Source organism: Exophiala mesophila (assembly GCF_000836275.1).
Source record: "Exophiala mesophila strain CBS 40295 unplaced genomic scaffold supercont1.5, whole genome shotgun sequence".
Classification (NCBI taxonomy): Eukaryota; Fungi; Ascomycota; class Eurotiomycetes; order Chaetothyriales; family Herpotrichiellaceae; genus Exophiala; species Exophiala mesophila.
This window is the reverse complement of record NW_015622508.1, coordinates 3,380,944-3,408,924: the sequence shown is the minus strand read 5'-3', so window position 1 is coordinate 3,408,924 and position 27,981 is coordinate 3,380,944. Positions and strand designations below refer to the sequence as shown.

The following is a 27,981-nucleotide window of genomic DNA, read 5'->3' as shown; positions in this document are numbered from 1 at the left end:
CCACATAGGAAGTCCGAAGTTGGATACCTTATATCAATGTATTTGTATCTAAGTCTCCGAGTGAGTTTATCAGAGAGTGTCTATGTGTTTCGAGTCCCATGTTCATCATCATCCCTCTCGCCTCAAAGCAAGGAGAAAAAGTAGACATAGGCCTGCCTCAACATTTCATCCACATCCACCGCCTTGACCACCTTTTCGTCGTTGAATAACACCCACTGCTTTTCCTCTCCTTGTCCAGGAATCGCCTTGCGAATGAACGCAACGTAATGGCCCGCGTGTATACTCCTGCCCTTGTGACACACCACACTTTGCAATTCAAACTTGGCAGGTGTGTCCGCGATGCCCGGCAGTGCCTTTGGCTTCGCAGGTTCAACAGCGCCAGGCTCTTCTCCAAAATCCCCCTGATCATCTGGATGACTAAACACCCAGTCTAGTGCTCGGTTGACGTCGCCGTTACACTCTCGAAGTGCTTTTCGTGCCTGCGGTACACTGATACCCATGTCTCCCAGTTGCGAAATTTTATCAGCGTCATCGCTAGATGCGCCTGTGCTCGCAGCGCCTCCTCCTCCCAGATTCAGAGGCTCGTCAATGTCGGCATCCTCCATGTGTGCAAACAACCAATTCATGGCCGCTTCTGCGTCGGCATTGCCTGTCGCATGGAGAGCTTTCTCACATCGGACCCTTGGAAATCCCATCGATTCTAATTGGCCAAGAGCTGCCTCGTCGGGGACAAATGCTGCCGGGCCACCCACACTACCTCCAACATTCGCATCCTCTGGCAACTCCTCTTCATTTGGCTGGAGCCCAGTAGATTTGTACTGGCTCAGATCAAAAGGCTCCGCTGTAACCAGGACCGGTATATCCAGTTTGGTGGGGACCCAACCAATAATCTCAAAACGAAGAGGGTTGATGGCCAAGTTCTTGGGGAATGTCTTGAACTTGGACTGTTTGGAGAAACCGGAATTGGAACCGCACGAAGGACATGTGAGCTCGACCGTACTTGATGATGTGAAGATGTCGAGGCATTCTTTCAGCGAGACTGCCTCAAACTCAAGACCCTTTGAATCGTCCCCAAGGGGGGCCTCTCCTGCACTGGTTTGTTTGCGCCGCACCGGGACCGGGATGGAGATGTTGTCTTGCTCATCTGTGCGGTAACGGACTCGTTTGCAATTAAGACATTGTAATCGTTGTTCGAGGACAAATCGAAAGGACTGAACCGGGTCAGCCTCGAGATCAGCGTTATTCGACACGTGGATGAGCTTGAACAGGTGAAGCAAAAACTCAAAAGCATCTTGCTGGCGCATGGTGGAAAACTCTTCATGGCCCCGGCCGATCAGATGTTTGAACATGGCCGGCGACAGACCCTTTTGATGGGGAGTGTCTGAATCATCGACCCCTACTTGCTCGTTTGTCTCTGGACGGGAGTAGCGGTCGGATACAAGGCCATCGGCCAGCTTGCGCAACTGAGTTTCGAGATCCTCAGCGGGGAGAGTGGTGACAGGAGGAGGCTGGTCTGGGTGGAAATAGCGTTGTTGAAAGGCGGGCAAGGAGAACAAGCACTGCACGGTGCTGGCGAGATAACAAGTGTTGCCGATGTTTTTTAAACCTGTGAAACCTCGCCCAAACAGAGGGGTCGACTCCTTCCCATCTTCTGTCATCATGGAAAAATCCCATTTGAGATTCTGTTCAACTTGCATTTCCATCAAACTCTTCTCGGTCTTTTCCCGCTCGGCAATGTTGATGCCCCAGTGTGCAAGGTGAGACGCGAGTTCGGGGTCGATTCTCTCCTCATTGCAGAGGTAACAATACACATCCGCAGTACCTTCTGGCGTAATGGAGCCTAGCTTGACTGCAACCCCATGGCCACTCTCTGTCGCATGGGCCAGACCGTGAGAATTGCCTCCAACACCACCAAACTGAGCTCTCCCACAGCCCAAATTACCGCAGACGAGACACAGCCATAGGTTTTCCTTCAGATCACACTGCGAACAGCCTCCAAGATGTTGAGATTCGATTTCCCGACCGTCTTGTTGGTCAAGATACAGAGTATGTTCACAGGCTGTAAATTCTTGTTCCCAGGCCTTGATCTCTTCTTGTTTGGCAAATGTCATGGCATTGAGAACCGCGTCTACGACCAGAGGGAGCCTGCCGGTGGTCTTGTCAACGTCCTGGATGCCACATGCGTAGCACTTGACCAAGGTGGTCGTCTGATATTTGTCATCTTCTGTTTCAGCTGCAATGGCCAATTTTGTGAGCTTCGGAGGAGGTTCGTCTCTTTGAACTTGTTTTCGGGTTCGTTTGATGTTGAGTACGAGGGGATGGGAGGATGTTGTGTGGTGGAAGAGGGAATGGTTTCGATCGCCCGCACAGCCGCCGTTGAAGCAGCTTAGACAGACATCGATACCAGCCTCATCGTCCTGCGAGTCAAAGCATTGGGTACAGTCTTCTCGGTAGACACTTTGGGAGGACTTGGGAGGGTTGAGGTCTGTGGAATGGACGTGTGGACAGGACATTGTAGGAGGGGTGGCAATGAGTGTAAGATTGAGCTGAGGAGTTGTTGACCGTCTCCAAAGAGAAGAGGAAAGGATTAATAGAGTGACAAATGTCAAGGTGTGAAGCCACCCCGTTTGGCCACCACCACAACAGCGTTGAGTTGCCTAATGAGTTAGTTCAGTGAGGTGTGAATGTGTGAGTCTGATTGTCAAAGGTGAGGTCATTGGGGTAAGAGTCCCCAGGCAGAGCGGGCTGCCTGCTGGCTCGTGTTTCGAGGCGGAGAAAGTGGCACTAAAAGTACCTAAGTAGCAAGGTTAAGTAGTGTGAATAGCAGCACCACCTATTGACGGGCACGTGACTCCACTCTAAACTCTGAGGCAAAGATGAGTAAAGAATGGCAGGAAACCGTAGGAAGTTAGGAACGTTAGGTACCTTACTGAAGATGTATGGGCATAGTAGTGGTTACATTTAGTACCTACCTGGGTACCTCTCGGGGACTCTGACCGAGCCTATGATAACGTCGAATAGCCGCCTAGCGATACCTGTAATTACGTCCTTAGCCTACCTACCTTAGGTAGGTAGGTAGTAAATTCACAAGTAGGCACCTACCTTAAGGTACGGACAAACAGAGAGACATGTCGTTAGGTACCTACTCCGTACTCTGTAGGTAGGTGCCGTGGGTACTTGGGGCTTCGGGCTCCACCTGGGGAGAAGACGGCTCTCAGGCGATGGTGCTGGTGTCGATGAAGCGATCAAGCGATCAAGCGATCAAGCGGGCCAAACAGTCAAAGCCTGGGCGCCTCGGGCCATTGCTCGGTTTGGTTGCCATGCCTGGCATGCCTGGCACGCTGCTGTTACGCTGGTTTGCTGCATTTTGTCTGCGCTTGTTGCTTCTCTGAAGCTCCTCAGAGGCTCCTTCCTGCCCATGCTTGCCTTGCCTTGTCTTTTCATTTGCCGCGCGTGTCATCCTCCCCGTCCATTCATCCTCCCCGTCCATTCATCCTCCCCGTCCATTCATCCTCCCCGTCCATTCATCCTCCCCGTCCATTCATCCTCCATCCTCCATCCTCCATCCCTTCATCTTCGATCTTCGATCTTCGCTTTGTTCTTCCACTCTCTATCCAACCTCTTCACTCACCTCCCGTTTCTCGCCCTCGCCCTCGCACTTTGACCGTCCCCTCCAATTTCACCATCACAGATAGTCGACCCTCGATTCTACTACTTCATCGCGATCGCATCCATCAGGCCCAACCCACCTGCCCAGAGTCTCGACCACAACCGAGCGCCAAACTTGCACTCCACCTCTGTCCGCACCAGCGCCTCATTCGCCAAATCCACAAAGAACACCATCACAACACATCCCACACGCTGATATACCCTCGCACCCTTTGTACCAACATCCTTCGTGTCGTTGCTGTCGCTTCACCGCCCCATTCATACGACGCCCGACAAATTACTCAACCATTGCCTGGTCTGCGACAACAATACCCTGGACCTGCTACGACACGCCACTTCCTCGCCTGACACGGCCCTCCTTCTTTGCTCTGCCGGCCATGCAGAACTTGCTATCCCCCTCTAATTCAATATGAACGGGAACGGCGAAAGGCCTACAGTAAATGGCGACCGCGTGCTCAACGGTCTTCAACGAACTGCCTCTGACACCGCTCATTCCTCCCCGTCAATAAAGAATGAAAAATCTCCACACCCTGTTGCCGCGATCTCCCCCGGTCGCCAGCAGTCACGCCCGAACGGTGATCTCCCTCGCAAGTCTGAAAATGTTTCCGTGCCCGCTTCAGAAAAACTTTCAGACCCTCTCCTAGATGCGCCGCAGGACATTCTTCAACTCGTCCCAAGAGACAGCTACTTGCCTGTCGCAACGCTGATCAATCGCGCAACTCAGTCTTGTTGGAATGGACTTTCTAGTCTTGTTCAGCAACTGGCCACTATCCAAGTCCCCGACCGAACCGATCCAGATAGACCTCTGCCAAACGGCCATATCAACAATCAATCCGACGCAAACTTGCAAAAAAAGGAGCGTTTGATGCGATTTTGTTACGACCAGAGGAACGATTTCATCAAGCTTGCCGTGCTCCTCGACTGGAGCAAGAATGTCGATCATGTTGCAAAGACCATCTCCATTAATTACTGGCTGATGCGACAACGCCAGGCCTATTGGGACACTATTGCCGCTGCCGCCATCCTCAGACAAGAAGCTGCCGGATTCCAATTGCCAAACCCTGACCTAAAAACCGCCGCTGAAATCCTTTCCACCGGCCGCTCTGCACATCTCCCGACCTTCGGCTATGTTCCGCAGAAACCTCTTTCCAACAAACAGATTCTGTCCCTGTTAAAATCTCTGAATCGCAAGCTCACTGTCAAACTTGCTCTGATCGACAATCTGCCTCCTCAGCTCAAGTCATACCATGTTCATGACGGCAGGGTCACTTTCACCGTGCCAGACATGTTTGAATTGGATTTATCCATCCTAGACGACTCTGCAGACTCTCCATTTCGCATAGTCGACTTTCGCCTCACTTTCTCTCCCGCCCCAAAACTTTCCGACAATCTGCGCTCCGAAATCGAATTGTGTTCTAATTCAAACATTGACCGGGACGGCATTCAAGGCTGCTTCCTTTTTCTACATGAACTGGCCCTTTCTTACAAACTCGCCGCCTACCAAAAACAGGCCGTCGAATTGAGTCGCACCCACTGGGCTGGCAATCTGCGTGTCGAGGTTATCCGACGTAATTTGATAGTACAGTATTGGACAGAAAAACCCAACTACAAAAGTTGGATCGAGATGGGAATATCAAGCGGCCGACAACCCAGCGCCATGTCACCGGTCCCCGACCTTCCATATCTCGACATCAAATGGATGCGCCAAGGCAAGAAAGTCCACAATCTCGCTCTCAACGTCACTCAGTCGACGCTCCGTTTCGAAGACATTCTGAGTCAAGTTGTTGCACAAGATTCTACCTTGGTCATTGACGACATTTACAACAGCCTCTTATTGACACCGCTATTCTCCAACGCCGAGTTGTGTGTCCAGCAAAGATTATCATATACCGATCCCAATGAATGCTCCCTCACCTTGCAACTCTTCCGGTCAACCTACCTTGATCTCAGGATTGACCCTGTCACAGGATCGATCGTCACCAGCCCAGTGTCGGAAAAGAGCGAACGATTGCAATTCGAGGTCAACCGATCACAAGCACTGGCCTCAGACATCTCCACTAAACTACTCAACTTTCGTGCCAGCATTATGGAATCAGTCGTTCTTGCCGCAGTTGTGGGCACCCGATGGGAGGTTATGCGCGCCTTCAAGTTTACCCAGGTTGAAATCAAGTCTCTGTTTGGTGGTCCTATTGTCAAACTTGACATGCTTCGACAGCCTCAGTGGGGACCGGACTACTTCCTGGCAATTACTCACGCTCACAACGGGGATTTTTGGCGCTTATTACGCCAGATCAGCCATCCAGAGACCCACGTGTCCACTCACTTTTCCGTCATCCTCTCACAGCGGATCGATGTCAACCAGGAGCTCACCCCTGCTTACTTTGAACGCCTGGCAGATTATACAACTGGCTTCATTTCTCTGCGTCGCAGCGCGGATTATCTTGCCAAACTCACAGACAAGTACCAACTACCGCGAATTCCAGACTTTGGTGATGTTTTTGGGCTTCCTCAGATATCCTTTCCCTTGGACTGGGCACGGCCACGTACCGCCACCAGCTCAAGTAGAGATGCATCTGGAGTCTCTCGCGATCGAGCTCGGACAGCTGCAAATGTCATCAACATTCGCTTCGAGGGTGTTGACCCATCTAGCAAAGAAGCAATTTTCATCGCCAAGATGGATACGAGTGCAAGCACAAACACGTTGCGCCAACTTGTCGACCCGTCACTTGACGAAAACGTGTTACTGAATCCCGAAGAGCGTTCTGTCACAATCAGGGCGACGTCGGCCGTCTCGGATACGGCCATCCCCACCATTGTGACGACTGCAATTCGCCTGGAAACTTTGATATCGACCATTCAGCAGATCCGCCATCTCCCAGGGGTCAAACTGGAATCACTCTCTTCTTCAGGGGTCTGTGTCTCCTATTACAAAGCCTCTGATACCGAGGAGCTCTCGGTCCGAATTTCCTTGGGCAGCAATGGCCAGCCCCCTCGACTCGAGTTCTCACCACCTGGGGATAATCCACATGCCCTATTAGCGTCACCATACTCCAAAATTCTGGCCATGGATGATGGACCAACTTCGACCAAGATCCGAGATCTGTTCACATCGTTAATGATGTCATATCCCGTAGTCTCTTTCCTGCACAAGCTGCAAAAGAGACACGGTGCTGTCGGTGAGACGCCAAGTACGGAGAAGGACGATACGTTGAGAGTTCATATCCTTGCAAGAACAGTACATCAGTTTGCCGTTCAATATTTTGCGACCCTGCCGCAGACGGCCAAAGACATTGGGTCGGACCAACAACCGAGTCTCATCGCAAGACTTGAAATTCTACCTCATACAGACAGGACTAGAAAAACGATGTGGATGGTGAGACCGGCATTAGAGGAGTTCCAAGCTTATGCCCGGCCATCCTTTTCAGCCACTGCTCTCCGAAACAAACTTAGACAAGAGGTGTTGACTTTGACCGATCCCCCTAAGCCGTGGCTCGCGTTGGATAATGCTGCAGCATGTCTGACCGATCAGCCAGAACCTTTGCTGTCAGCGGTTCACGACGTTCTGAGCACGTTCGTCAAGGAAGCGAACAGCACTCCGGTGCGGCCGGAATCAACGAGCCAATCAAGTGTGAAGCAAGGACCTGGTGGCAATGCTTCTGCTGGAGGAGCCAAGGCCAAATCTCAGAACCCAGCTAATGTTACAACAGCCAGTCAAGGTCAAGGCCGGTCTGGGGGAAAGATGCAAGTTCCTGGGGCTGGTCCGAATGGGGTGATGAAGCCAGCCCAGCAGCAACCACTACAAAACCAACGACCCAACATGTCTCAGGGACGTCCAATGCCCAACAAATCTACGGGCAAAGCCAATGCTCCAAACAACCAAGATAATCCCATCACCCTCGATTGATCTCAGTACCCATCAATGTTCGATGGCGCACAGATGGATCTCAGCGAGGATTTCAATAGAGCATTGGCCTAATGTATCGACAATTAATACTATGATTATGCATGATACCCTTTTTTGAATCCGTGGACGACCGCAAGTGGGGAGATTTCCGAGAGGGTACCTTATGTGGAGGACACAATCCATGCAGCGCAGATGGGAATCTGCCAGTGTTGAGGATCGATGGCGACGCAATTCAAGACCATCGGCCATCGGTTGAGCGTGTAGACCTGATCAGAACTCGGGTTGTGATGAAGGAATTAATTGTTCATTGACCAGCTGCGAGTAAAGGTGTTGTTGTCTTTGTGTCACGTGTCCAATGTTCAATTGTAAATCTTGCTTCCAAGCTTCCAATAAAAACGCGTCGCGAGTCACGGCCGCGGTCATGACGTGCCGACGCGCCACTCTCGCGCTTCCTTTCCTACACAAGACTTTATGTCATCTTTCACACATAAAACAGACGACGTCAGCTGGGAGTGGAAGCAAGAGTCAGACGCAGCATCGAATGGATTGATGAACAAGTAGGAATACGGAACTTCAAGGAGGCTCTACGCATGCTCAGGCTCCACGCCCAAGGCCGCCGTTTGTTGACCTTTTCTGTACATCCACTACCATCTCCGACCTCGATTCGACCAATCCAAGTCTCGTCTTTCCGAATGTCACTCAAGCGCAAAGCCGCCGTGCCACCCACAGGGGACGCAAGCAAGAAGCCCAAGAAAAATGCCGACCTGACCTCCTTCTTCGGCGCCCCGAAGATTACTCCCTCCAACCCTTCATCAACTACGTCCTCGTCAAGCTCACCCGCTACGCTCAAGTTCGATAAACAGAAATGGCTCGCTGGCTTGAATTCAGAGCAAAAAAGTCTGTTGCAGCTCGAGATCGACACCTTGGACGAAAGTTGGCTGGCTGTGCTAAAGGATGAGATCGTTTCTCGAGAGTTTCTCGATCTCAAGAGGTATCTCCAGAAGGAGGTGGCCACCCAGAAGATCTATCCACCCATGGATTTGGTTTATAGTTGGTATGGCTTGATTCTATCATGGCATGAGACGGCATCAACATGTCATACCTCAATCTACACTGTCACGTTAGAAACTAACCGATGATTCATTCAGGTCTCGACATTGTCCTCTCCACAAGGTCCGCGCAGTGATTTTGGGCCAAGATCCGTATCATGGCCCCAATCAAGCTCACGGCCTCTGTTTCTCAGTTCTCCCACCGACCCCTGCACCGCCCTCCCTCGCCAACATCTACAAAGCCATCGCGGTCGATTACCCGTCATTCCGTCCGCCACCGGGTCGGTCAGGTCTTCTGACACCTTGGGCTGACCAAGGGGTGCTCCTCCTCAACACATGCTTGACGGTGCGGGCGGGGCAGGCCAACAGCCATAACAGCCGTGGATGGGAAAAATTCACGCAAAAGGTCATTGACATCGTGGTGAAGACACGGACTCAGGGCGTGGTGTTTCTTGCGTGGGGATCCCCGGCTCAGAAACGTTGCAGCGGCATTTCTGGTGCTCGACACCTGGTTCTGAAATCCGTCCATCCTAGCCCCTTGGCGGCACATAAACCACCCGGGTTTTTCAACAACGGTCACTTCATCAAGTGTAATGAGTTTCTAGAGCAGAGGTACGGCGAGGGGGCGGGGATCAACTGGGATCTGAATGTGCCTAAGCCGGTGGCTGCTGTCAAGAGTGACGGTGGACCAGGTGAGGACAAGGGGAAGTCGGGGGAGGGGATCAACGGCCACAACAAGGACAAGACCCACGAGAATAGCGCGCAGTCGGACAAGAAAGCGGCTGTCGTGAGCACTGTGCCAGAAAAGCAAGACGTCAACAAAGTATCACCCACAGAAGAATTTGAAGGAGTCGACGACGATGATGCAATCGAGGCGCTCGAGGAGTTAACCCGCTTGGAGGAGCAAGGGAAGCTCAAGGATGGGGAAAACCAGAAATAAAAGCCCAAGCACTGCTGCGTGGCCAGGTGTGCCTGGCGGTACTACCAGTCAGGAAACATAACGATGTTGGCAACTCTAAAGGGAACAATCATGGCAAAAGTAGGCGTGTCGAAGCTGTACCAACACATTTCTTCGATTGATTGATGGTCACGTGGGAGCATGCGTGCGAGCCTGGCGTATAGCTCTATGGTCTGGTCGACCAGGTTCTCATTTGGTGTTGGATCAAATTTCGTATTTCATGGACTATGAGGGTAGCATGATCAGCGTCGGGCCTTAGCTATATGCAGCGGATGTATGCATGCTTTTTACGTCGGTCGATATTCAACCTCAGTCACCTGTACTACTACGTTTCTTCGTAAGCTGAGCGACGCCGCAGCAATTCCTCCTATCCAATATACACCACCCGCATTAAACAAGTCAACCAAGGACTTGACCATCAGACGGTCACAAGACTTTCAGCCTGCGACAAAGTAATCGGCCATAATGGTCTGATTCTGGTATAGATCGCAGGCGTGAGGGTGCTGTAGACAGTACTTGGGTACCAGTGCGGTTGCTTGGATCCCGTTGGCCACGAGGTACTCTCGAAAATTCAAGATGCGTTGAGTCAATTGGGTGGTGCGTTTGATGCCCGTGGCAGGGTCTCGATTGCCAGACCAGACGAGCTCGGCCAGGGCGGCGGCCCGGGGCCAGATCTTGGATGAGATGACGGTATCATCGGCCTGCTCGGACCACAATGGAGCTTCGGCGCCGAGTATGTGGGATTTCTCGCTATCAGTCAGGTTCAACGTGAAGTCGTAGTCATAGATTCGTTGCCATGTCTTGTATGGAGCACACCACGATCCTCCAGGACCCAGATAGTTGAAAGTGGGAGGACCCGTGGCATTAGGATTGGCTTGGACGTTATACCGGGGATCATTAGGTACCCAGCCACCGAAGCCACAATCGAGGTAGAAAAAATCGGCCGAGGATACAATCACGTCATAGCCTTGCGAGGTGAGGTTCTGGATATTGGTGAGACCGTTATTCCAGGATTGCAGGATGATGTCCTTAGAGACATTGGTGGCATGGTCAGTGGCCAGGACAATGTCTTCCCACATCATAAGACGGCGGTCAGGCACCGAGTTGAAAATGGGGAGGCTCTTATCCATCCAAAGTTGAAGGAGTTCGTTGTACGAGCGAGACTCGTTGGCAGCAAACCATTCACGAGTCAGAGAGCTGAAGTTAAAACAGTTGGAGTGCACTTCATCACCGCCGATGTGGAAGACCTTGTCTGTGAAGATAGTAGAAATTTCGTGGTAAACATTCGCAACCACCTCGTAGGTCTTGTTGTTGAGAACGTCCAGTTGACCAGGATTGGGCTCCACTGCGGTATGCAAAGCCCAATCATCGTTGGACCACCATGAATTGGCACAAGTGACAATGTCGGGGTCGATGTCTGTCCAGCCTGCAGAAGTATGGCCTGGCATATCAATCTCGGGAATGACTCGTACGCCGCGGGCTCGAGCGTAGGCAATGATTCCACGTATGTCGTCGTGAGAGTAGATCTCCTTGGTCGAGTACGCACCCTTGACCATCTCAGGGTAGGCATCGATTTGGACGGGCCATGATTGCGAATCGACCAGATGCCAGTGCAAGACATTGAGTTTGGACAGTGCAAGGCCGTCTATCTGTTCTTGGATCTTGTTCAGACTAATGAAGTTGCGACCTGTGTCAATAAGAATTCCACGGTGGGAGTAATTAGGATGGTCAACGATGGATACTGGTTGCTCGATGAGTAGGCCTCCATGACCATCTGAAATGATCAATTGTTGCAAGGTTGTGAATGCGTGGAGAGCACCCCAAACAGTTGCTGCGGTGATGTTGACTGAGGTAGAACTTGACGTGATGTCCAGAGTGTAAGACTCGTCCACACCAAGTTCAAGATCGGCTTCCAGATCCTCAATGGTCAAATCGATTTGACCTAGATATGAATTCTGCCGCTTGACCCTGGAAGGAGCAGCAGTCGCCGTAGGAAAAGCCTCGAATGAAGGGAAGGGAGCCTCTACTGCAGCTGGGACCCATTGCAGGGTGGTGATGGTATTCCAAGCTCTCGACCAAGCGTCGTCGACGATCTGTGAAGACGGACCATTCAATACCAAATAGCCAGCAATGGACTTTGAGCCCGAGGATCCCCAGGTAATGTTCTGAGGAGCTGGTAGAGGGTTGACCTGAACGGCTTGAACCAAGTGGGAGAGGCTGCTTGATGCGATGGCAATTGCCCAAGTAAGTTGGACCAAGGTCAACATCTTGGATGAGCAGCAACGAGGAGATGGGGGAAGGGAACACAGGGCCAGATTTCAGAAACGAAGCAAGGACCATGATGTGCGAACGAGTGGATTATCATCTCGACGAAGCAAACAGTGGTGAAGTGACAAGACCACCACCGAAAACGAGTGAACGGTATACCACCTTGACCATCGCCTACCTGGGTGGTGGCCGACCACGAGGTCATGGTCAACCAAAAGTTACCGTGAGTGAGTGGTGTCTAGATCGAGCATCTGATGTAACTCGAGTCAAGCTCACGATCTAGCGATGTGGGAACCTTCATGTGAACAGTGCATCTCTGAGAGTAAAGTGTGAGGAGAGATGAGGGAGGAATCTGAGAGTCGAATCAATTGCTACCGTGACATCAAATTGTGGACGATAAATATTGAAATGGGTTGGGTTGAGGACGCTTTAGTGAGGAGAAGCCGCGCGTAATCGACTGACTAGCTCGAGCCTCCCGGGTCTAAGAGGCCCGGGGGTGCCTAGATCTAGGTACCTAAAGTGATAGCCTAACGCCTAGCATGGACCAAGCTCTTTGGGTTCAATTTATTAATGGGGTGGCTGGTGGCTGGTCCCTAGAATCCAAGACTACTGTGGCTAAATATGGTTAAGCGTTAATGGCGCAGGACTTGAAAGCCATGCCCGCAAGAATGGCTTCCAACCAAACGTATACTCACTCTCATGGTGTTGGGCCCATTGTGTTGGGCCAGTCTGTATGACCTAGCTGCACTGGCTACTTAGCTACACAGATTGCTACGAGCAAATATATAACTTGGACTTTTGACCTGCCTTCTGCCAGCGTCAAGTAAGCTAACCTTCCAAAACTGAACACCCTCGCTCAATTCTCCCCCGCACTCATTATTTAGTAGGCACTAAGTAGGTCCTAGGTACTAGGTACTAACCTTAGGTACTCAGGGCCAATACCCACAGGCCCAATAATGAACCACTGCTACCTCGATTTTCAGTGATACCATGACATCCGCCCTTCCTCCCACCCGGACGTTATCAACAATGAAACGTTACTATCATCGAGCAGTCTTATCTAACATAAAGCCCATCGCATGAACTGCGGTACCGCAACACTCCAAGAGTTGTAACCTACCTAAGAGGGGCAGTCACGTGCAAGCAGTTGCGCCCATATCCAGCAGTCTTGCCTACAACCTCTGTCGCCATCTATTGCTTTGCTGATTCACTGGCCAGAAACACCGTTGCATTGACGATGTCATGTGCGTGGCTCATTCCTCGTCATGGGAACATTATCTTGCATGATTTTGCGTCTAAGCTTATGCTCTCCATGGTTCTCAGCCTTGCTCATAGGGAGTATACATCATGGCAGGAACCGCCGAGTTCATCCTGGACTACCATGACCATTATGGAGTGAGTCGCCCTTAGAGCATTATTAGTGGCATCGGGACCTCTTGTAGTTGCTGAGGGTTGATATCTTGAATGAGGAGGGAGACCATGTGATCGTCATACCTGCCTCATTAACAGCCATCCCATTCGTAGGGAAGGCGCTACATACGCGATGCCCATTCCTCATAGCCTTCCTTCCTCCTCTGTCTATGTACCACAATCTGCGTCGAATTTCTCACTATTCATGAGATTGTCATCGGTCTCTACTCGACACCTCTTCTACAATCCATACTTATAGCTTGTGGTACTCTCACTGGACCCAGCTGTCCTACCGAAAATGTCATTCTGGTAGAGCCAATCACAGATCCGTGAATAGCCGGCATCCCAGGTTCGTGTCATCGACAGAAACCGACTTTCGTCCACCCACCCACCTTCGTCCCTTACAAGGACATGATCCAACCCCTGCCCATATCCCCACGATCCTCTCTGCGGAGTAGTGAGCACGCATATTGACTCTCTCAGCCTGTCGTGCATGTGCACCACGTGGTGGGTCCAGCCGCCAGAGTCATACCGGATCCACCGGACTTTTTCATCTCTTCCCTCGACTCATCTTCAATAACAGCCAACATTTGTACCGCTTAATCGAGTTTTCGTGCCTGGTATTTGGAGTTTAATCATTCCTTTACTTCGCAATGACCTCTGGAGGTAGTCGCCCAGTCGGAAATGGTATCACCCACCATCTTAATACATATGATGATGTCAAAGACGACGATGAACGACCGTCTAAAAAGGCCCGGAATTTTATCGCCAGACAGGTACGTACATACCCTCCCCAATCGCGAAACCTGGGCAAGATTGAAAATGGACACTGACTCTCATTGCGCAGGCATGTGAGAATTGCAGATCAAGAAAAACCCGGTGCGATGAGGACTACCCTTGTAAATTGTGCAGAGATCTAGGTCTTGATTGCTCCTATGCTGAACGGAAACCTACAAAGTACGTCAATGGTCCTCCTTCTTGCCCACAAATCAATATTCTGACCGCGTCTCCCACGCTAGAAATGAAGTCTCCATGAGCATGATGTTTGGGACTTTGAGACGGATGGAACTCAAGTTGGATCGCTTGTCTTCAACCACACAGACTCCTCCATCTCGCGAGGATCGTGAGTCACCCGTTACAGCGAGAGTACAGGCTGCTAGTCCCAATCATGCTGAATCCGTGAGATCAATTCCATCAGTACTGTCGCCTCAGTCCCAGAGTCACAGGCAGCCTTCTGCCAACTCAAAACCCCCTTCGGTCCTCTCCTTCAGTGCTCACCGCACCATTCATTGGCCTGGAGTTACCGATTGTCTCCCTTCCAAACTAGTCGATATCACTGCCGCTCTCGATAGGTCATATCCCACTCGTTTCGAATCCGATCGAACTCACCTCGACCCGTCGATTCAACCACAGCTTGGTCTGCAAGGCCCCGACTGGCTCTCTGCCCTTGGTCTGTCGTGCGTCAAAGAAGTTTCCAATGCCTTTTTCGACACCTTCAACCGGGTTTACCCCTTCATCGATCGTGACTACTATTTTTTGAGTACCCTTGCCCAGGTGGTTCGAGAAGGCTTTGGGTATGACATCGAATCTTGTCTCGTCCTCAACGTCATGACTTTAGGCTGTATGGGTCTCAAGGCATTCGAGGAAGGCGGCTTCGACGTGCCTCAACGTGCATCCCTCAGCCCCTTGGTCCTGCGCGTCATGGAGGAGGACATCGCCGGATTGAGCTTCTTCAACGAAGCCAGACGGAGGATTGGCTTTTGTCTCTGTGAACGCGACATCCAAAGCTGCCAGTACTACCTCACCTCGGCAGTCTTTTTTGCGCAAACCATGCGACCTGTGGACGAGTGGATGATGACCACACGAGCCGCCACAAGCTGCACTGCATTCTGGCAGTGCCCGCCCGAACCCCATGATGAGTGGCTCGCCGACATGCATTCTAGATTGTTCTGGAGTGCCATTCTTTTGGAGACGGTCATTGTTCAAGAATTGGAATTGCCTGCAAGTAGGCTCAAGGAGTTTGAAGACATTGTGCCTCTCCCCAAATTTACCGCATTTCCTTACGTCAGCAAATCGCGGGCCAGAAATTCAGACGATTCCTACTACCACTATCACTTTCTTGCTCAAATTGCGCATCGAATCATTCTAAGCAGAATCCGAGACGAACTCTTCTACGCCAACCCTTCTCCTACCTTGGCCGATGAACTGCGCCATCAGCTTGAACAGTGGCGCCACAATCTTCCCAAGACCCTCAACTATTCCGACGACACTCCAGATCAGTCTTTCACCTGTCCAGCGGACGCTGTGGTTGTTGCCCTGCTTTACACCCGATATCGTGTTTCGCTCTTTCATCTCGGGCGGCCCTTCCTATTCAAAGCTATACAATCCCCCTCGGCCTTGACAGAAAGAGATCTAGCAATGTGCGCTGAATCTCTCCAATACGCCATGAACTGGCCCCTGACATGGGACCTATGTGCCAAGATGAAAAACTTTATGCCTCTAAAATATTTCGCATCGGGCCAAATGTTTGGCCAACTGCTCATTTTCTACGCCTTTCGACATTCACCCGACTCACGCCTAAGAGAGCTCGTTCCTGTCGAGGCCGAATCTTGGTGCCAGAGAATGTTGACCTTCATCTCAGAACAAGCCGTGTCGAGCCCGATCATAGCAAAAGATTTAAAGATGCTTTCATTTTTGTATCCAGTGGACGGTTAATCAAATGTGGCGCAGGGTGACGAAGCTTTGGGTGTGCCGCTCGTTTGTTGGCGTCGAGTGGCATGAACATCCCCTGTCATTAACACCCCATGGCTCTTAGAGGCGTCGCCGCTCGATAATGTTCAGCAAAGCTTACTGCATGGCGGTGGACCGCCAGAGCGAATGACAAAACGCGCTCACGAGAGCGTGAAGTAGTGAGACGACAAGTCGGGAGCAACTGTAGGGATTCGACTCAAATGCAAGGGCATTCGCTGTTCTGTACCACTTGCTGGGGGACCCTCCGATTTGATGCCCAAATCTTCGATTCCTTTGAGGCTGGGCAAACCCCGCTATGGTATCATATTCTCCAATTTATGGTTACATGGCCGAGAAATCATAAGGGAGGCCTTAAGGCATGATATCAGAACGGTCTCTATCCAATATGGCCCCCGGGGCGGTCAATGGTTTACATCGCTATTGAGATTCCACGTGCAGTTTGCCTGAAACCAGTCTATATAATCCATTGTCAAGACTCAAGGCTGTTACGGAACTTTGTCTCGTTGGACCGTCCATATCAACTCCAGGGCCAGCTTGCAAGACAACAACATGATGATATACATTGTAGCAGGGCTAGCTATTCTGGTAGGACTTGACTTGCCTATCAAAACAAACATGTACTGACAATGTCGAGGCCATTTGTCGAGCGGTGTTCCTCATATACTCGAGACTGTATGTCTCACCCCTGAAGGTGATACCAGGGCCCCTTCTAGAGGCTGTTAGCAGTATTCCTCACGATCTCGCGTGTATCAAGGGGGTCAATCATGAGTATCTGGAGAAGCTGCACGACAAATACGGGCCGATTGTGCGGATCTCCCCAACGGAGGTGTCCTTTATCGACAGCAGTATCTGGCGTGACGTGTATGGGTTTCGCAAAAATGACGCCGAATGCGAGAAGAGCGACGTTATCGATCGCGTCAACGGGGTCACTGGAATTCTAGATGCCAATCGTATGGACCACCGACGGTATCGACGACTGTTGTCGCATGCATTCTCGGAACAAAGCCTTCGGCGGCAAGAAGACCGCCTACAACACCACGTCGACATGCTCATCAGGGGGCTGACCCAGGGGAGCAAGGATGGCCCACTGGACATTTCTCAGTGGCTGCAATGGACCACGTTTGACATCATGGGGGATTTGGCCTTTGGGGAATCATTTGAGAGCCTAGGCACCAAAAAGACACATCCATGGCAAAAGTTCTTGCTCGACAATATTGCCGGCGGAATGTACATTGGGATCATCCAACGATGGGGACTAGGTCGCGTTGCGGCATTGTGTACGCCGTCATCGCTGATTCAGGCCATGCGTGATTTCTACGACATGTCTTCAACCAGGATCGACCGAAGAATCGCAATGGACAAGGAGAGGGGGGATTTTCTGGACCACATCCTCAAACATGAACTTGTAGGTGATGACGAAAAGGGACAGGTCAAAGGCATGAGAGTTGAAGAGTTGAAGAGTACGGCGTCGGACATTGCGATTGCCGGCTCGGAGACGACGGCAACGCTTCTTACAGGACTCGTCTATTTTCTGTTGATGAATCCCACCGTGCTCAAAAAGGTTCAAGAAGAGATCGACGGATTTGAAGATGAAGAGCAGATTACGGTGGCATCCACCGCAAAACTGCCATACTTTTCCGCCGTCTTGGAAGAGGGTCTTCGTATCTTTATTCCCTCACCAGTCATTTCGGCGAGGACGATCCCAACAGCAGGACTGGTTGTGGGAGGATACTTGTTGCCTGGGGGAACGCGAGTGTTTGCGGCGCATCACATAGCCTACCGATCGTCCCTACATTTTGCACGCCCCAAGGAATTTGTGCCGGAGAGGTGGCTAGCCAATCGACCAGAGGAATTTGCAAGTGACAATGCCAGTGGTAAGTCTGTGTTTTGATGTGTTGCTGCAGATCAGGGATTAATGCTTCTTTGCTGCACCAGGAATTTTCCAGCCATTTGCGGCGGGACCACGAAACTGTATAGGTAACAATCTGGCCAAAGCGGAGATGCGTCTGATTCTGGCTACACTTCTTTGGAGGTTTGAGATGACCAAACCGTCAGCAGATCAACAAGGTGAGCAAGATTGGGATGGATGGTTCCAGAGGCTCAAGGTCTACTTTCTCTGGCATAAACCTCCATTGATGGTCGAGATGAAGCCTCGACGCAACGCAGCATCAATATTTTAAAGGTTGACATGTGACTGGGATGTATCCTCAGGGCCAATTTATCAATAATGCTGTTGGACCAAATGAAGATCAAATTACAAGTAATAAAGGCACCGGCTAGACAACCTCAACCTCGGCTATCGAATCAAATGGCATTGTGTTGAACTCCGATGTCGTTTTTCGAGAGGGGGACTTTTGGGGAGAAGGTCGACATTCTGGATTTTGATTGGAACTCGAAAGTGACACGACACATTCTTGTCTCGGAGATCTGAAGAGGGAATCTCGAAGTTTGGGTGGATCGATCACATACCGCATCCCCGAGGTCGGAGAAGACCATCGACTGTAAATACTTACCTAGGTAGTCAATAATAATACACTCGACCATCCCCCGTGGAGTGCGGAGGTTGGTCTCGATCTCGACTTGGCTTCCTTTATCCCGACATCGTCCTTCTCAAGAATTGGGTCGTTAAAGATTGTCCTTCTTGACCCTTCTAAGACCATTGTGAAAGTTGAGAAAGTTGACAGAAATCTGCGAGTTTCAATACCAACCGACAAACATGGCAGCAATCAATGGTGACGCCAACCCCACCACCAATGGACATTCCTCGATTCCCCCAGTCACCAGAATCTTTTCCAACTTCACAGCTAATGCCGATACGAACTTGTTGACCGACCAGATCCGAGCAAGTCTCAAGGAGTACATCATCGACTATATTGGCGTCACCCTCGCCGCGAGCCATAGCTCTGATTCCACAGTCTCAATATGCAATGCTGTCCAAGCCTTGGGTGGACAAAAGGGTGCTTGCACTGTCCTGGGCAAAGGGAAAACCTTTACGCCACAGTTTGCCGGCTTGCTAAACGCAGCCCTGGGCCATTCCCTCGATTTTGACGACACTTATGCTCCTGGTACGCTTCATGCCGGTGTCACCTCGATAGCCGCCGGTCTGACTCAAGCTGAAATCTTGGGTGCATCGGTCGACATTGATCATTTTCTCTTGGCCGTTGCTGTAGGCTACGAGGTGACATGTCGCTTGGGCAGGGAGTTGGGCAATGAAGCCTATGCCCGAGGCTTCCACAATACTGCGACGGCCGGCATCTTTGGTGCTGTCGCCACCATTTCAGTCTTGAAGAATCTTTCCGCCGACGTGATTGAGAATGCATTTGGCCTCGCCGGATCCAAGGCTGCGGGCTCCATGCAATACCTCGAAAACGGTAGCTGGAACAAGCGACTGCATCCGGGCTTTGCAGTTCACGATGCCTTTCTCTGTGTAGCACTGGCCGAGGCCGGTGTCATCGGTGCGGCCAGCATCATTGAGGGCACATTTGGTTTCTTGCACGGCTACAGCCCCAAAGAGAACAAAGACCTGGACTACTTGACCAGTGATCTAGGCCATCGATGGGAGTTCCTTCTCACTTCGCTAAAACCTTTCCCGGCATGTCGAATGACTCATGGCTTCATTGAACATGCCGCCAAACTGGGCCACGACAAGAAGAAAGTGGCCATTGACCAGGTCCGCGCCATCGTCCTGTCCTTGAGTCCGAACAATGTCAGCGTGGTAGGTGCCCCTACCCCGAACAAGATTCACCCCGAGAACATGGTCGATGCGCAGTTCTCTGCCTATTTCACTACCGCCAACAGCTACCTCTATGGATCCGACAACGGAGTTCGATGTTATGAGCAGGATCGACTCCACGACTCGGGTATTCGTCAACTTTCAGACAAGATCAGTGTCGTGCCAGACACGTCTCTGAAACAATTCGGCTCCAAACTGAAGATTGAGTACGAGGACGGGACCTCAGATGAAGTCCTGATTCCATTCCCACTCGGCGAATCACAGCATCCGTTTACAAGAGATCAAGTCAATGACAAGTTCTTCAGCTTGGTTAATCCTGTCGTAGGTGAGGCCAGGGCCAAGGAGGTCTTGGATATGGTGGACAACATCGAAAACCACACCGTCACTCAATTACTTCAGCTTGTGGCTTAAGTGTGGTCCACAGGGATGTCGGCAGTCTTTCTGGCTTCCACAGCACTTTGTGCAAAAAGACATACCTCACGTGCAGGTGCATCTTCTTCAATGTTGTAATGGTAGCCTGTTAACACGGATCCGGTCTAGACGTCCTGATCGTACCGTGATACCTGAATCCATGAGACCGTCAAGGCTCTGTCCATCATGTCTGTCTCTACTATAATTGTCCACAACAGAAGGGTAAAAAGAATTGCATTTCAGACCTGTAAACATGCATTTGATATTGGGTCTGTTGTGGCAAAAATGTTGTCACACGTGATCGACCTGAGGATCGAACTCAGGGCCTTGTCGGATATTTGCACACATTGTAATGTGAACGACACGTGATAACCACTACACCAGTCGATCTGTGATTATTTTGGGACAAAAATCACGGGTTAAAAAATATCTACACCTGAAAAAAAATGGGTGTCCTTGACCAATAGGGAAGGATACGCCAAGGCTCATTAGGGGCAAGGCAGCTCTCGAGGCTCATCCATGAACTTCATACATCAATTCACTGTGACATTACCGATGTGAAGACGAGCGTGGAGGCCATATCATCTACCTCACAAGAATCCTTTAATAACAGACAATCGCAAGTCTATTGCAGCGAACAGATAGCCGTCATCACAGCCAGACATAACAGCCGCGCCGTCAAACCATGGCTGGCGTATCTCTGAAGACCCCACCAAAGGCAACCGCGGACTTTTGTCTAATACCTCTGGGGACACCAACGGCGAGCGTTTCAGCGCAGATTGCAGAGGTGCAGAGATTAATGAAGAAAAGTGGGTTGAAGTATACGATGCATTCGGCAGGGACAACTGTTGGTGAGCGCACCCATAAGTCCATTCAGATGTCCTCATCTCCTGGACTCGAACCTGCTCAATTGCCCACTTGTGAGGCTGTTTAGATGCTGACTCCTTGGATAGAAGGATCTTGGGATGAAGTCACTCGGGTAATTGGACAGGCTCACCAGCTACTTCACGACCAAGGTGTTGTTCGTATTCAGTCCGATATCAGGATCGGAAGCAGGACAGATAAGATTCAATCAGCCGAGGACAAGGTCAAAGCGGTCGAACGACTTCTTGCAAACGACAATTAGAGCCACAACGCCGGCCTCTATGTCCGAAACATTGCCGTGGCCATTCCTATAGTCACTAATTGATTGTGATACTGTCATTGCTTTATAAGATTATCATTACATTTCACCGCCTCTCCAGACTAGCATATGTTCTCCTTGAGCTCCACGACATGCCATCGCATCGAGACATTGAGACCTCTTGTGTATTGGCCATATTTCAGAACACAGTCAAAAAGCAAAACAAATACCATAGGTTTTACCTAGTCACGATAGCGGTGTCAAACATGCATGAGATACTTGATGTTCCCAACATCAACTGATCAAGATTTAGGAACAGCGTTCCGTTTCCTTAAATTTGGACATGTAGGGACGCACACATAGCTGGATTGCGAGGACCGAGAAAATGATTCACTTCCAAGTTTTGGACCGTTGACCATTGCTTTCCTGCTTTGGCACACCCGCAGTGCTGAAACGAGAATGGGTGTGAGTCAAGTGGGGACTATGGCGTGGAATTTCAACCATTTGTTCCAACATCGATCCTCGTCCAAACCATTACCAGATGTAATGTTAGCCAATATATCAACAATCTACGAGATAGCCGGTTGCACACGCGTAGGTACATACATGATCAAGATCCCTGAGGGTAGGGTGGCCCAGGGGCGATTTGTTGTAGTTGTCCTTCACAACTTTGAGACAGAGCACGGATGGGTCAGGCTGACAAGACTCATCAGAGGTGAGTTGGTTGCAATGTCGATCTGTTCTCGGCCATGGACTTGGTATATCACAGCCAAGGTCACGCTACTTCAAGAGCAACCACAAAACCGGGTAAAGCTGAAGAAATGGCGCAAGCAGGCTGTCCAAGATCATGGTCACAAGGAAATCGGTGCAACACTTGTACAAAGTTTTTCCCAATGTCTGAGCTGCACACCTCTCACCGCAGGAGTCGAAGGCAAAGCCTCTGGTTCATTCGGACTCTGAGGTCTCGGGTTGCCCGAGCGCACTGATGAGACCTTTGACAAGAATTTGGATCCTCGAGATAGGGATGTCTGGATGTCTGTTTCGGTCAGGACTGTTCGTAATTGATGACTCAATCTGAGACATTCACAATCGAAGAGCAATGCTCAGCCTGTCCCAAGGAGGATAAGGTGGACACAGTGGCACCCGGGTCGGTGACACAAAATCAGTAGCGCACGTGAGGACAGGGACGTCCATCGGGTGTAACCAGGAGACTTGAGCTTTGAAGCAGGCACCAAAAATGCAAGGCTGGCTTTTCAACCGAATTTGGCAGACTTGAAAGTTGCACCGAGAGGGAAAGACAACAACCTTGGCACATGAAAGACTGACTGTGCCTAAGTTGCATCCTTCTGCAAGTGGTGTAATTCGTCAAAGAATCTTTGTCTTGGTTTAGTTTTCCCGTGTTGCGAAGTACGAGGAAAGCTCTAGGATTGGATTGAGCCTGGATGATGCAGTGATGCGGTGATCTGATTCGGTTGGTGGAATCATTGAACCTCTTGAAGGGGTCGAAAACTAATCTGGTTTCGTCTGTGTTTGCCAATTCTCGACAAATTTTCCCAGTCGTGTGGGTTGGACTCGGTCGAGGCCACTATTGGGATAGGAATGGAGAGCAGAAGAAGGTTGGATGAAGAACATTCGTCAGGCTCTTGACCTGAGGTACAGTAGGGATGCAGATTCAGCTTGGTGTGGTCACATGTGGGGAAATTTACTTTGAACACTGTTGTGTTTCAAAGGCATAGGGCAAATACATTGGAGTAGTAGGCTTGAAAAGGACAGTGGTGGGAGTTCATGCTGTGTGCCTAAGTAGTTCGAAAGGAGGTATTGCACGTGAGAACAGATGAGGACGGGAGCAAGACACAAGCGGGAGAAGCAAGTTCGGTGAGGCTTGGGAGGCTTGGGAGGCTTGGGAGGCTAGGGAGGCTTGGGCGCCCCGGGCTTCGGGCTTCGCTTGGGCTTTCCTGGATTAGCCTATGGTTGCGTGGGGATCAGGCAGGAGCGATGGAGACATCTCAATATAGAATGGATATGCGTGACCTCTCGAGTCTAGAGCAACATGCATTCATTACTCGCGAATTGCAAACAGAGGCCAACATGCAGGCTTTTGACTCGCCTTTGTGTGATGTGTCGGTGCGTATCAAGGCTGAGCGTTGGCGCTATAAAGATCGCATCGTCGATCATACGTGTACTCCTACAATACTTCGTATATCGATGTAATGTAATTTGTCTCAGCCTCTCCGGTGAGGTCCTCAGCCTGCGCTTTCCGCCCTTGCCTAATTAGCGGAAGTGGACTGGTCGCTTTAAGCGAGCCAATAAACAAATTCGATGAATCTTGCTGAAAACGAAAACCCTAAGTAACTCTAACCGTTCTGCGATGGACTCTTTGGGCTCAGAGCGGTTAGCGGGATTTATCCACTGAGAAAATAATCTACTCCGTACTCCGGAATGGAATCGTGCCATGTGGGCTTTTTGGCTTTTCCAATCCACAGAAAAGTCACTTCATGGAACAAAGCGCCCGATCAACATTGGCTTCTTTTGGTCAAGTGCATCTTGCATGGCGACTCCCGTTCAAGGCAAATTGTCATGACTAGCGTCTGCCTGACCACTTATGCCACTATGCTATCTGCATATAAAGTAGGTTTCAGTCCCACTACTGACCATCGTAATGCGACTTACAAGGCTGCCAAGATTGCCATGTCTAACTTTGTAAACAGATCGACAAAGATCCTCAAAGCCTAAATCTACCACCGGGCTTTGCCGCGGTTTGAAAACCTAAACACTTCAGAGCTTGGTCAGGTGCTTTTCAAGAGCGGTTCATGCACGAGTACATAGCAACAAAAAAGTTTACTTGTAAGGTTCAAGATTCCTACTGATGACCTGTTTGTAGAAATGACCAAAGTCAAAATGTTGGACTTCATCCATGGATTTTTACCCACTTTTTGACACTTGATGGGAAGTCGCCTGCTGCCTGAAGTCTGTACTGTGGATGGTGTCAAGGCGGGGACATGGCATCAGACCGGCAAATTCCTTCAAAGCTGTTAGGGTTCGATCGCGGGAGAATTGTAATGCAATGTGCCAGGTGGTTCACTGAATGAAAGTACACCTAGATAACCAAGGTACTAACTAAACCTGGCATATAAGTTGGTCGCGCTGTAAGGTTCCCCGCCCCGCGACTAGTGCGTGTCCTGGTCGCAACCGCTGTCAACATTTCGTATACGTCGAGAATTATCCGAGAGCTGTGCAGAAGCCTTTCGGGAAGAGGATTATGGTTTGACTACTTACACCTTTGGCACTGTGAAGCCATAGGCGCACCTTCCTCTATTTGCGCTTGGGCAGGAGGCTACTACTCCGTAGGTTACTTGGTACTTGGTACTTGAGGGCCAGGTTGGTGGTCAGAACGTAAGTCGTATGTACTCTGTAGGTAGGACCATATGGCATTACGAGGTTGGATAGTACATGATGGGGGATCTGCGGCTGCTGCAACGAGGTCTTTAGCAGTACTCAGCCAGATGGCTTTTGTCTCGTGCCTGAGGTGATGAGGTGGGTGGCCACACAAGTCCTTCGACACATGCCTGTCTCTTTGGGCCAAGGTTTGAGGGCCCTCGGGCCTCGAATTCGCCCAAGGAGCCCCTCGGTCCCTCCACCTGCTCCACCTACTTTCAAGTTTAGGAGTTCCTCGTAGGGCGGCAGCATCTCCGTACTACCAAGTATTCCGTAGGGTAGGTTAGTACGGAGTAGTAGAACTCTATATGCATCTTATCTTATCTCTGGGCAAATTTTAGGTTGTATACGGAGCTAGTTTTGGGAACCCACAACCTAAAATAAAACAGTGCCGATCTGAGGCTGCGTACTCCGTATTTGACTTTATCATTATCTGGTTTGAGAGTTTATTAGTCACCTCGACCGGCCGAGAAATACGAGTCGGGGACTTGTCTGCGTCTGCAGGTCACCTTAAAGGAAAAAACCCGCACAAGCAGCAACAAGCCTCTGTGGTGTCTTGTCAAAAGGTAAACCGAACTTAGAACAAACAGACCATGGATAGCAAAGTTTAGACAGCCATCGACCCCATACCACGAGAATGTCATCACGAAACAACGTAAAGCAGAGTGTGCGACTGTAACAGCCCCACAATGAACCCTGCCACTGCTGTGCATGCATACCAATGCGGACAAGATGATACCAAGAGGGGATTGTAATTTTCTCATCAAGTCTCACAGGGTCATGAAGGTCAACAGCCAAAGGCTGACCAAGAGAGTACTAGATACTTACGGTACGTGGCTGTTGGCCGTCAGGCTGTCATAGGCATTGTTTCGTCCTGGGGAATGATTGTTTCAATAAGATCTTGTTGATTGGTGGGCGGCAAGACAATCAAATGTTTCCCCCCGCGTCCCTCGTGTGCAAGGGACCTCAAGGACCCGTCAGGCTCTTCGGCCCCCGTGCGGGTGTGCGCTAATAGTGACCGAGGGGCCAGTTACATCTTCCCTCGACTCATTATCCCGGCTCAGACGTGCATCATAACCGTCATCACCCAAACCTTGCCCATCACCACAATTCTCACCGATGTACATGGTCATGAAGTATTTTTTTGACCCTTTGCATCTGTTCCCCTCCCCCCACTTGGGTCCTTCTGACTTGATCATCATTCTTCAACTGCGTACATGCTCCCCCATCGCCTCACCTACATAAACCCACTTATCAGCTCGCACGAATGCTGTCCCAATGCGGATGCTGCAGGTTTGTGTTGCTCCATTGAGTATCGCACTGCCAACAAAGACAGGAACCATCTTTTTTTTGTCACTGTGATACACATGCCTGTATTGATGGCACCTTTTCCCGAACCACAAAATAAAGTCGGGTATGTATAGACCAGCCGAACAACAAACTCCAAAAGGCGTCCTTTTGTTGACAGTGGACACTCAAGCCAGAATACTGCCCTTACTTTAACCTTGCAACCTAATTCCTAGCCTTTCTCGCCCCATAGTTCGTCACGGCATATGCTGCACCTGCTTGTCGAGATTTCTCGTTCTCTCGTTCCTTCAGTCCAGAGTCCACCTTGAGTACTACTAGTATTATCGAATCACTTGAGTGCTTTAGTGCTTTGTTTCTTGGGTGTTCGAGTGCTTTGTGCTTGATAAACTCACATCACCACTCGTGCATCATCCACGATCCACCATCCTGTCGCCTCCACCCATGGATCAAGACGGCATCTCGATCATCCTCCTCCTCCTCTAAATTGATCATGTCTCCATCATTTCTAATGTCTAGTCTATAACTAAGCCCTTGTCTCCCTCATTCTCCCATGTCAGATATTCATTCTTTCCATCTACTCTGACAAAGTCCGGCGGTCGTGCGCTTCTATTTCGACAGACACCCCCAAACCCGCTTACATATTGGCCACATCCAACATCGTCCTGTGGCATAATAGGTACGTTAACACCTGCCAGTCACCCGCCCGTCCATTTGTTCCAGATAGCCCTACGGGCCTCCGGGGCCTCGACCACTATCACTTCTCATCCTTGCCTTTTGGATACTCGCTAAAGTGCCTAGACTTCCTGTGGGTCTATCTATTTATCAGACCCTGCTCCTCCACTTCAACCCCCAACCAACCAGTATGGATTCTCCAACTGAACGTATGCCCATCGCTTGCGTACATTGTGCAAAGGCAAAGGCAAAATGCGATAAGAAGGTAAGTCACTTTCCCCCTGAGACGTTTTCTTGAAGAGGCACCTATGGCGTTAGATGACCTAGCATTGTCCACATGCATGTCTTCTTGCATAGTTAGAATGGTTCACTGATCCACCTACAGATGCCCTGTTCGAGATGTTTCAGCAAGCAAATTGTGTGTCAGGCGAGAGCCACTCGAAGGTCTCTACAGAAACCGTCTCAAAGACGTCATAACCCTCTCCAGCGACCCAACTCAGACCGGACTCTCCACGCCTCTCCTATATATCATCCATTACAAGTACCAAGTTTTCCCGCTGCCAACCAAGGCCTCAACGGATATTCTACACCCCTCAATGGAGTCCACCCAAACCTCCATGGAGTCCACCCAGACCTCAATGCAATCCTCCCAGACCTCAATGCAATCTTCCCAGACCTCAATGGATATTCCACAGGCCCCAATGGATATTCCACAGACCTCAACGGATATTCCACAGGCCCCAATGGAGTCTCCCCAGGCTTCAATGGAGTCCACCCAGACCTCAACGGATATTCCTCAAGCGTCAATGGAGTCTCCCTAGGTGTCAATGGAGTCTCCCCAGGTGTCAATGGAGTCTCTCCAGACCTCAACGGATATTCCCCAGGCGTCAATGGAGTCACCCTAGGTGTTAATGGAGTCTCCCCAGAACTCAACGGATATTCCCCAGGCGTCAATGGAGTCTCTCCAAACTTCAATGGAATTACACCGCCCCTAATGGCTCACCCAGAGGCTCCATTTCACTCAGTTCCATCACCCCAGATGGCTTTCCCAGAGGCTCACCTTCACGCAGCTTCTCGGCCCATGATGACTTTCTCAGAGTCTCACTTTAACTCAGTTCCACCGCAGCTGATGGGTCTCCCGGAGTCTCATCCTCACTCAGTTCCACGGCCCATGATGACTTTCTCAGAGTCTCATCCTCACTCAGTTCCACCGCCGCTGATGGGTCTCCCGGAGTCTCATCCTCACTCAGTTGCACGGCCCATGATGACTTTTCCAGAGTCTCATCCTCA

At 50.5% G+C, this 27,981-nt stretch overlaps 9 protein-coding genes and 1 non-coding gene across 10 annotated transcripts; 7 read left to right on the top strand and 3 right to left on the bottom strand.

The window, feature by feature from the left end:
* Positions 1-32: 32 nt before the first annotated feature.
* Positions 33-2,731, bottom strand: PV10_07892 (uncharacterized protein). Its single transcript, XM_016372848.1, has one exon. It carries the CDS (start codon positions 2,511-2,513, stop codon positions 123-125), a length of 2,391 nt encoding a protein of 796 aa, XP_016222180.1. The 5' UTR covers positions 2,514-2,731; the 3' UTR covers positions 33-122.
* A 745-nt stretch (positions 2,732-3,476) lies between these two features.
* PV10_07891 (uncharacterized protein) lies at positions 3,477-7,970 on the top strand. The gene has a single exon (XM_016372847.1). The coding sequence runs from the start codon at positions 4,079-4,081 to the stop codon at positions 7,571-7,573; it is 3,495 nt and encodes a 1,164-aa protein (XP_016222179.1). The 5' UTR covers positions 3,477-4,078; the 3' UTR covers positions 7,574-7,970.
* A 25-nt stretch (positions 7,971-7,995) lies between these two features.
* PV10_07890 (uracil-DNA glycosylase) lies at positions 7,996-9,903 on the top strand. Its single transcript, XM_016372846.1, has 2 exons — positions 7,996-8,627; positions 8,722-9,903. The coding sequence occupies exons 1-2, from the start codon at positions 8,164-8,166 to the stop codon at positions 9,560-9,562; spliced, it is 1,305 nt and encodes a 434-aa protein (XP_016222178.1). The 5' UTR covers positions 7,996-8,163; the 3' UTR covers positions 9,563-9,903.
* Positions 9,816-11,926, bottom strand: PV10_07889 (uncharacterized protein). Its single transcript, XM_016372845.1, has one exon. It carries the CDS (start codon positions 11,845-11,847, stop codon positions 10,018-10,020), a length of 1,830 nt encoding a protein of 609 aa, XP_016222177.1. The 5' UTR covers positions 11,848-11,926; the 3' UTR covers positions 9,816-10,017.
* A 1,985-nt stretch (positions 11,927-13,911) lies between these two features.
* PV10_07888 (uncharacterized protein) lies at positions 13,912-15,973 on the top strand (the record flags this gene model as incomplete). Its single annotated transcript, XM_016372844.1, has 3 exons — positions 13,912-14,034; positions 14,106-14,215; positions 14,278-15,973. The coding sequence occupies 3 exons, from the start codon at positions 13,912-13,914 to the stop codon at positions 15,971-15,973; spliced, it is 1,929 nt and encodes a 642-aa protein (XP_016222176.1).
* Positions 15,974-16,558: 585 nt separating this feature from the next.
* PV10_07887 (uncharacterized protein) lies at positions 16,559-18,369 on the top strand (the record flags this gene model as incomplete). Its single annotated transcript, XM_016372843.1, has 3 exons — positions 16,559-16,594; positions 16,644-17,883; positions 17,945-18,369. The coding sequence occupies 3 exons, from the start codon at positions 16,559-16,561 to the stop codon at positions 18,187-18,189; spliced, it is 1,521 nt and encodes a 506-aa protein (XP_016222175.1). The 3' UTR covers positions 18,190-18,369.
* Positions 18,370-18,725: 356 nt separating this feature from the next.
* Positions 18,726-20,311, top strand: PV10_07886 (uncharacterized protein; the record flags this gene model as incomplete). The annotated part of the gene is made up of 1 exon (XM_016372842.1): positions 18,726-20,311. The coding sequence occupies one exon, from the start codon at positions 18,726-18,728 to the stop codon at positions 20,151-20,153; it is 1,428 nt and encodes a 475-aa protein (XP_016222174.1). The 3' UTR covers positions 20,154-20,311.
* Positions 20,312-20,451: 140 nt separating this feature from the next.
* Positions 20,452-20,543, bottom strand: PV10_07885. The gene has a single exon. It is a non-coding gene; the product is annotated as a tRNA-Val (tRNA).
* A 144-nt stretch (positions 20,544-20,687) lies between these two features.
* PV10_07884 (uncharacterized protein) lies at positions 20,688-21,587 on the top strand. The gene is made up of 2 exons (XM_016372841.1): positions 20,688-21,004; positions 21,107-21,587. The coding sequence occupies exons 1-2, from the start codon at positions 20,839-20,841 to the stop codon at positions 21,277-21,279; spliced, it is 339 nt and encodes a 112-aa protein (XP_016222173.1). The 5' UTR covers positions 20,688-20,838; the 3' UTR covers positions 21,280-21,587.
* A 5,294-nt stretch (positions 21,588-26,881) lies between these two features.
* PV10_07883 (uncharacterized protein) lies at positions 26,882-27,776 on the top strand (the record flags this gene model as incomplete). The annotated part of the gene is made up of 3 exons (XM_016372840.1): positions 26,882-26,956; positions 27,077-27,715; positions 27,762-27,776. 3 exons carry the CDS (start codon positions 26,882-26,884, stop codon positions 27,774-27,776), a joined length of 729 nt encoding a protein of 242 aa, XP_016222172.1.
* Positions 27,777-27,981: the final 205 nt, after the last annotated feature.

Bases quoted from the DNA above. Each gene is read 5' to 3' on its own strand.
- PV10_07892 (XM_016372848.1), bottom strand. From the start codon at position 2,513: ATGTCCTGTCCACACGTCCATTCCACAGACCTCAACCCTCCCAAGTCC.
- PV10_07891 (XM_016372847.1), top strand. From the start codon at position 4,079: ATGAACGGGAACGGCGAAAGGCCTACAGTAAATGGCGACCGCGTGCTC.
- PV10_07890 (XM_016372846.1), top strand. From the start codon at position 8,164: ATGCTCAGGCTCCACGCCCAAGGCCGCCGTTTGTTGACCTTTTCTGTA. The intron at 8,628-8,721 runs GTATGGCTTGAT...TGATTCATTCAG, and splicing joins ATGGATTTGGTTTATAGTTG to GTCTCGACATTGTCCTCTCC.
- PV10_07889 (XM_016372845.1), bottom strand. From the start codon at position 11,847: ATGTTGACCTTGGTCCAACTTACTTGGGCAATTGCCATCGCATCAAGC.
- PV10_07884 (XM_016372841.1), top strand. From the start codon at position 20,839: ATGGCTGGCGTATCTCTGAAGACCCCACCAAAGGCAACCGCGGACTTT. The intron at 21,005-21,106 runs GTGAGCGCACCC...CTCCTTGGATAG, and splicing joins TTCGGCAGGGACAACTGTTG to AAGGATCTTGGGATGAAGTC.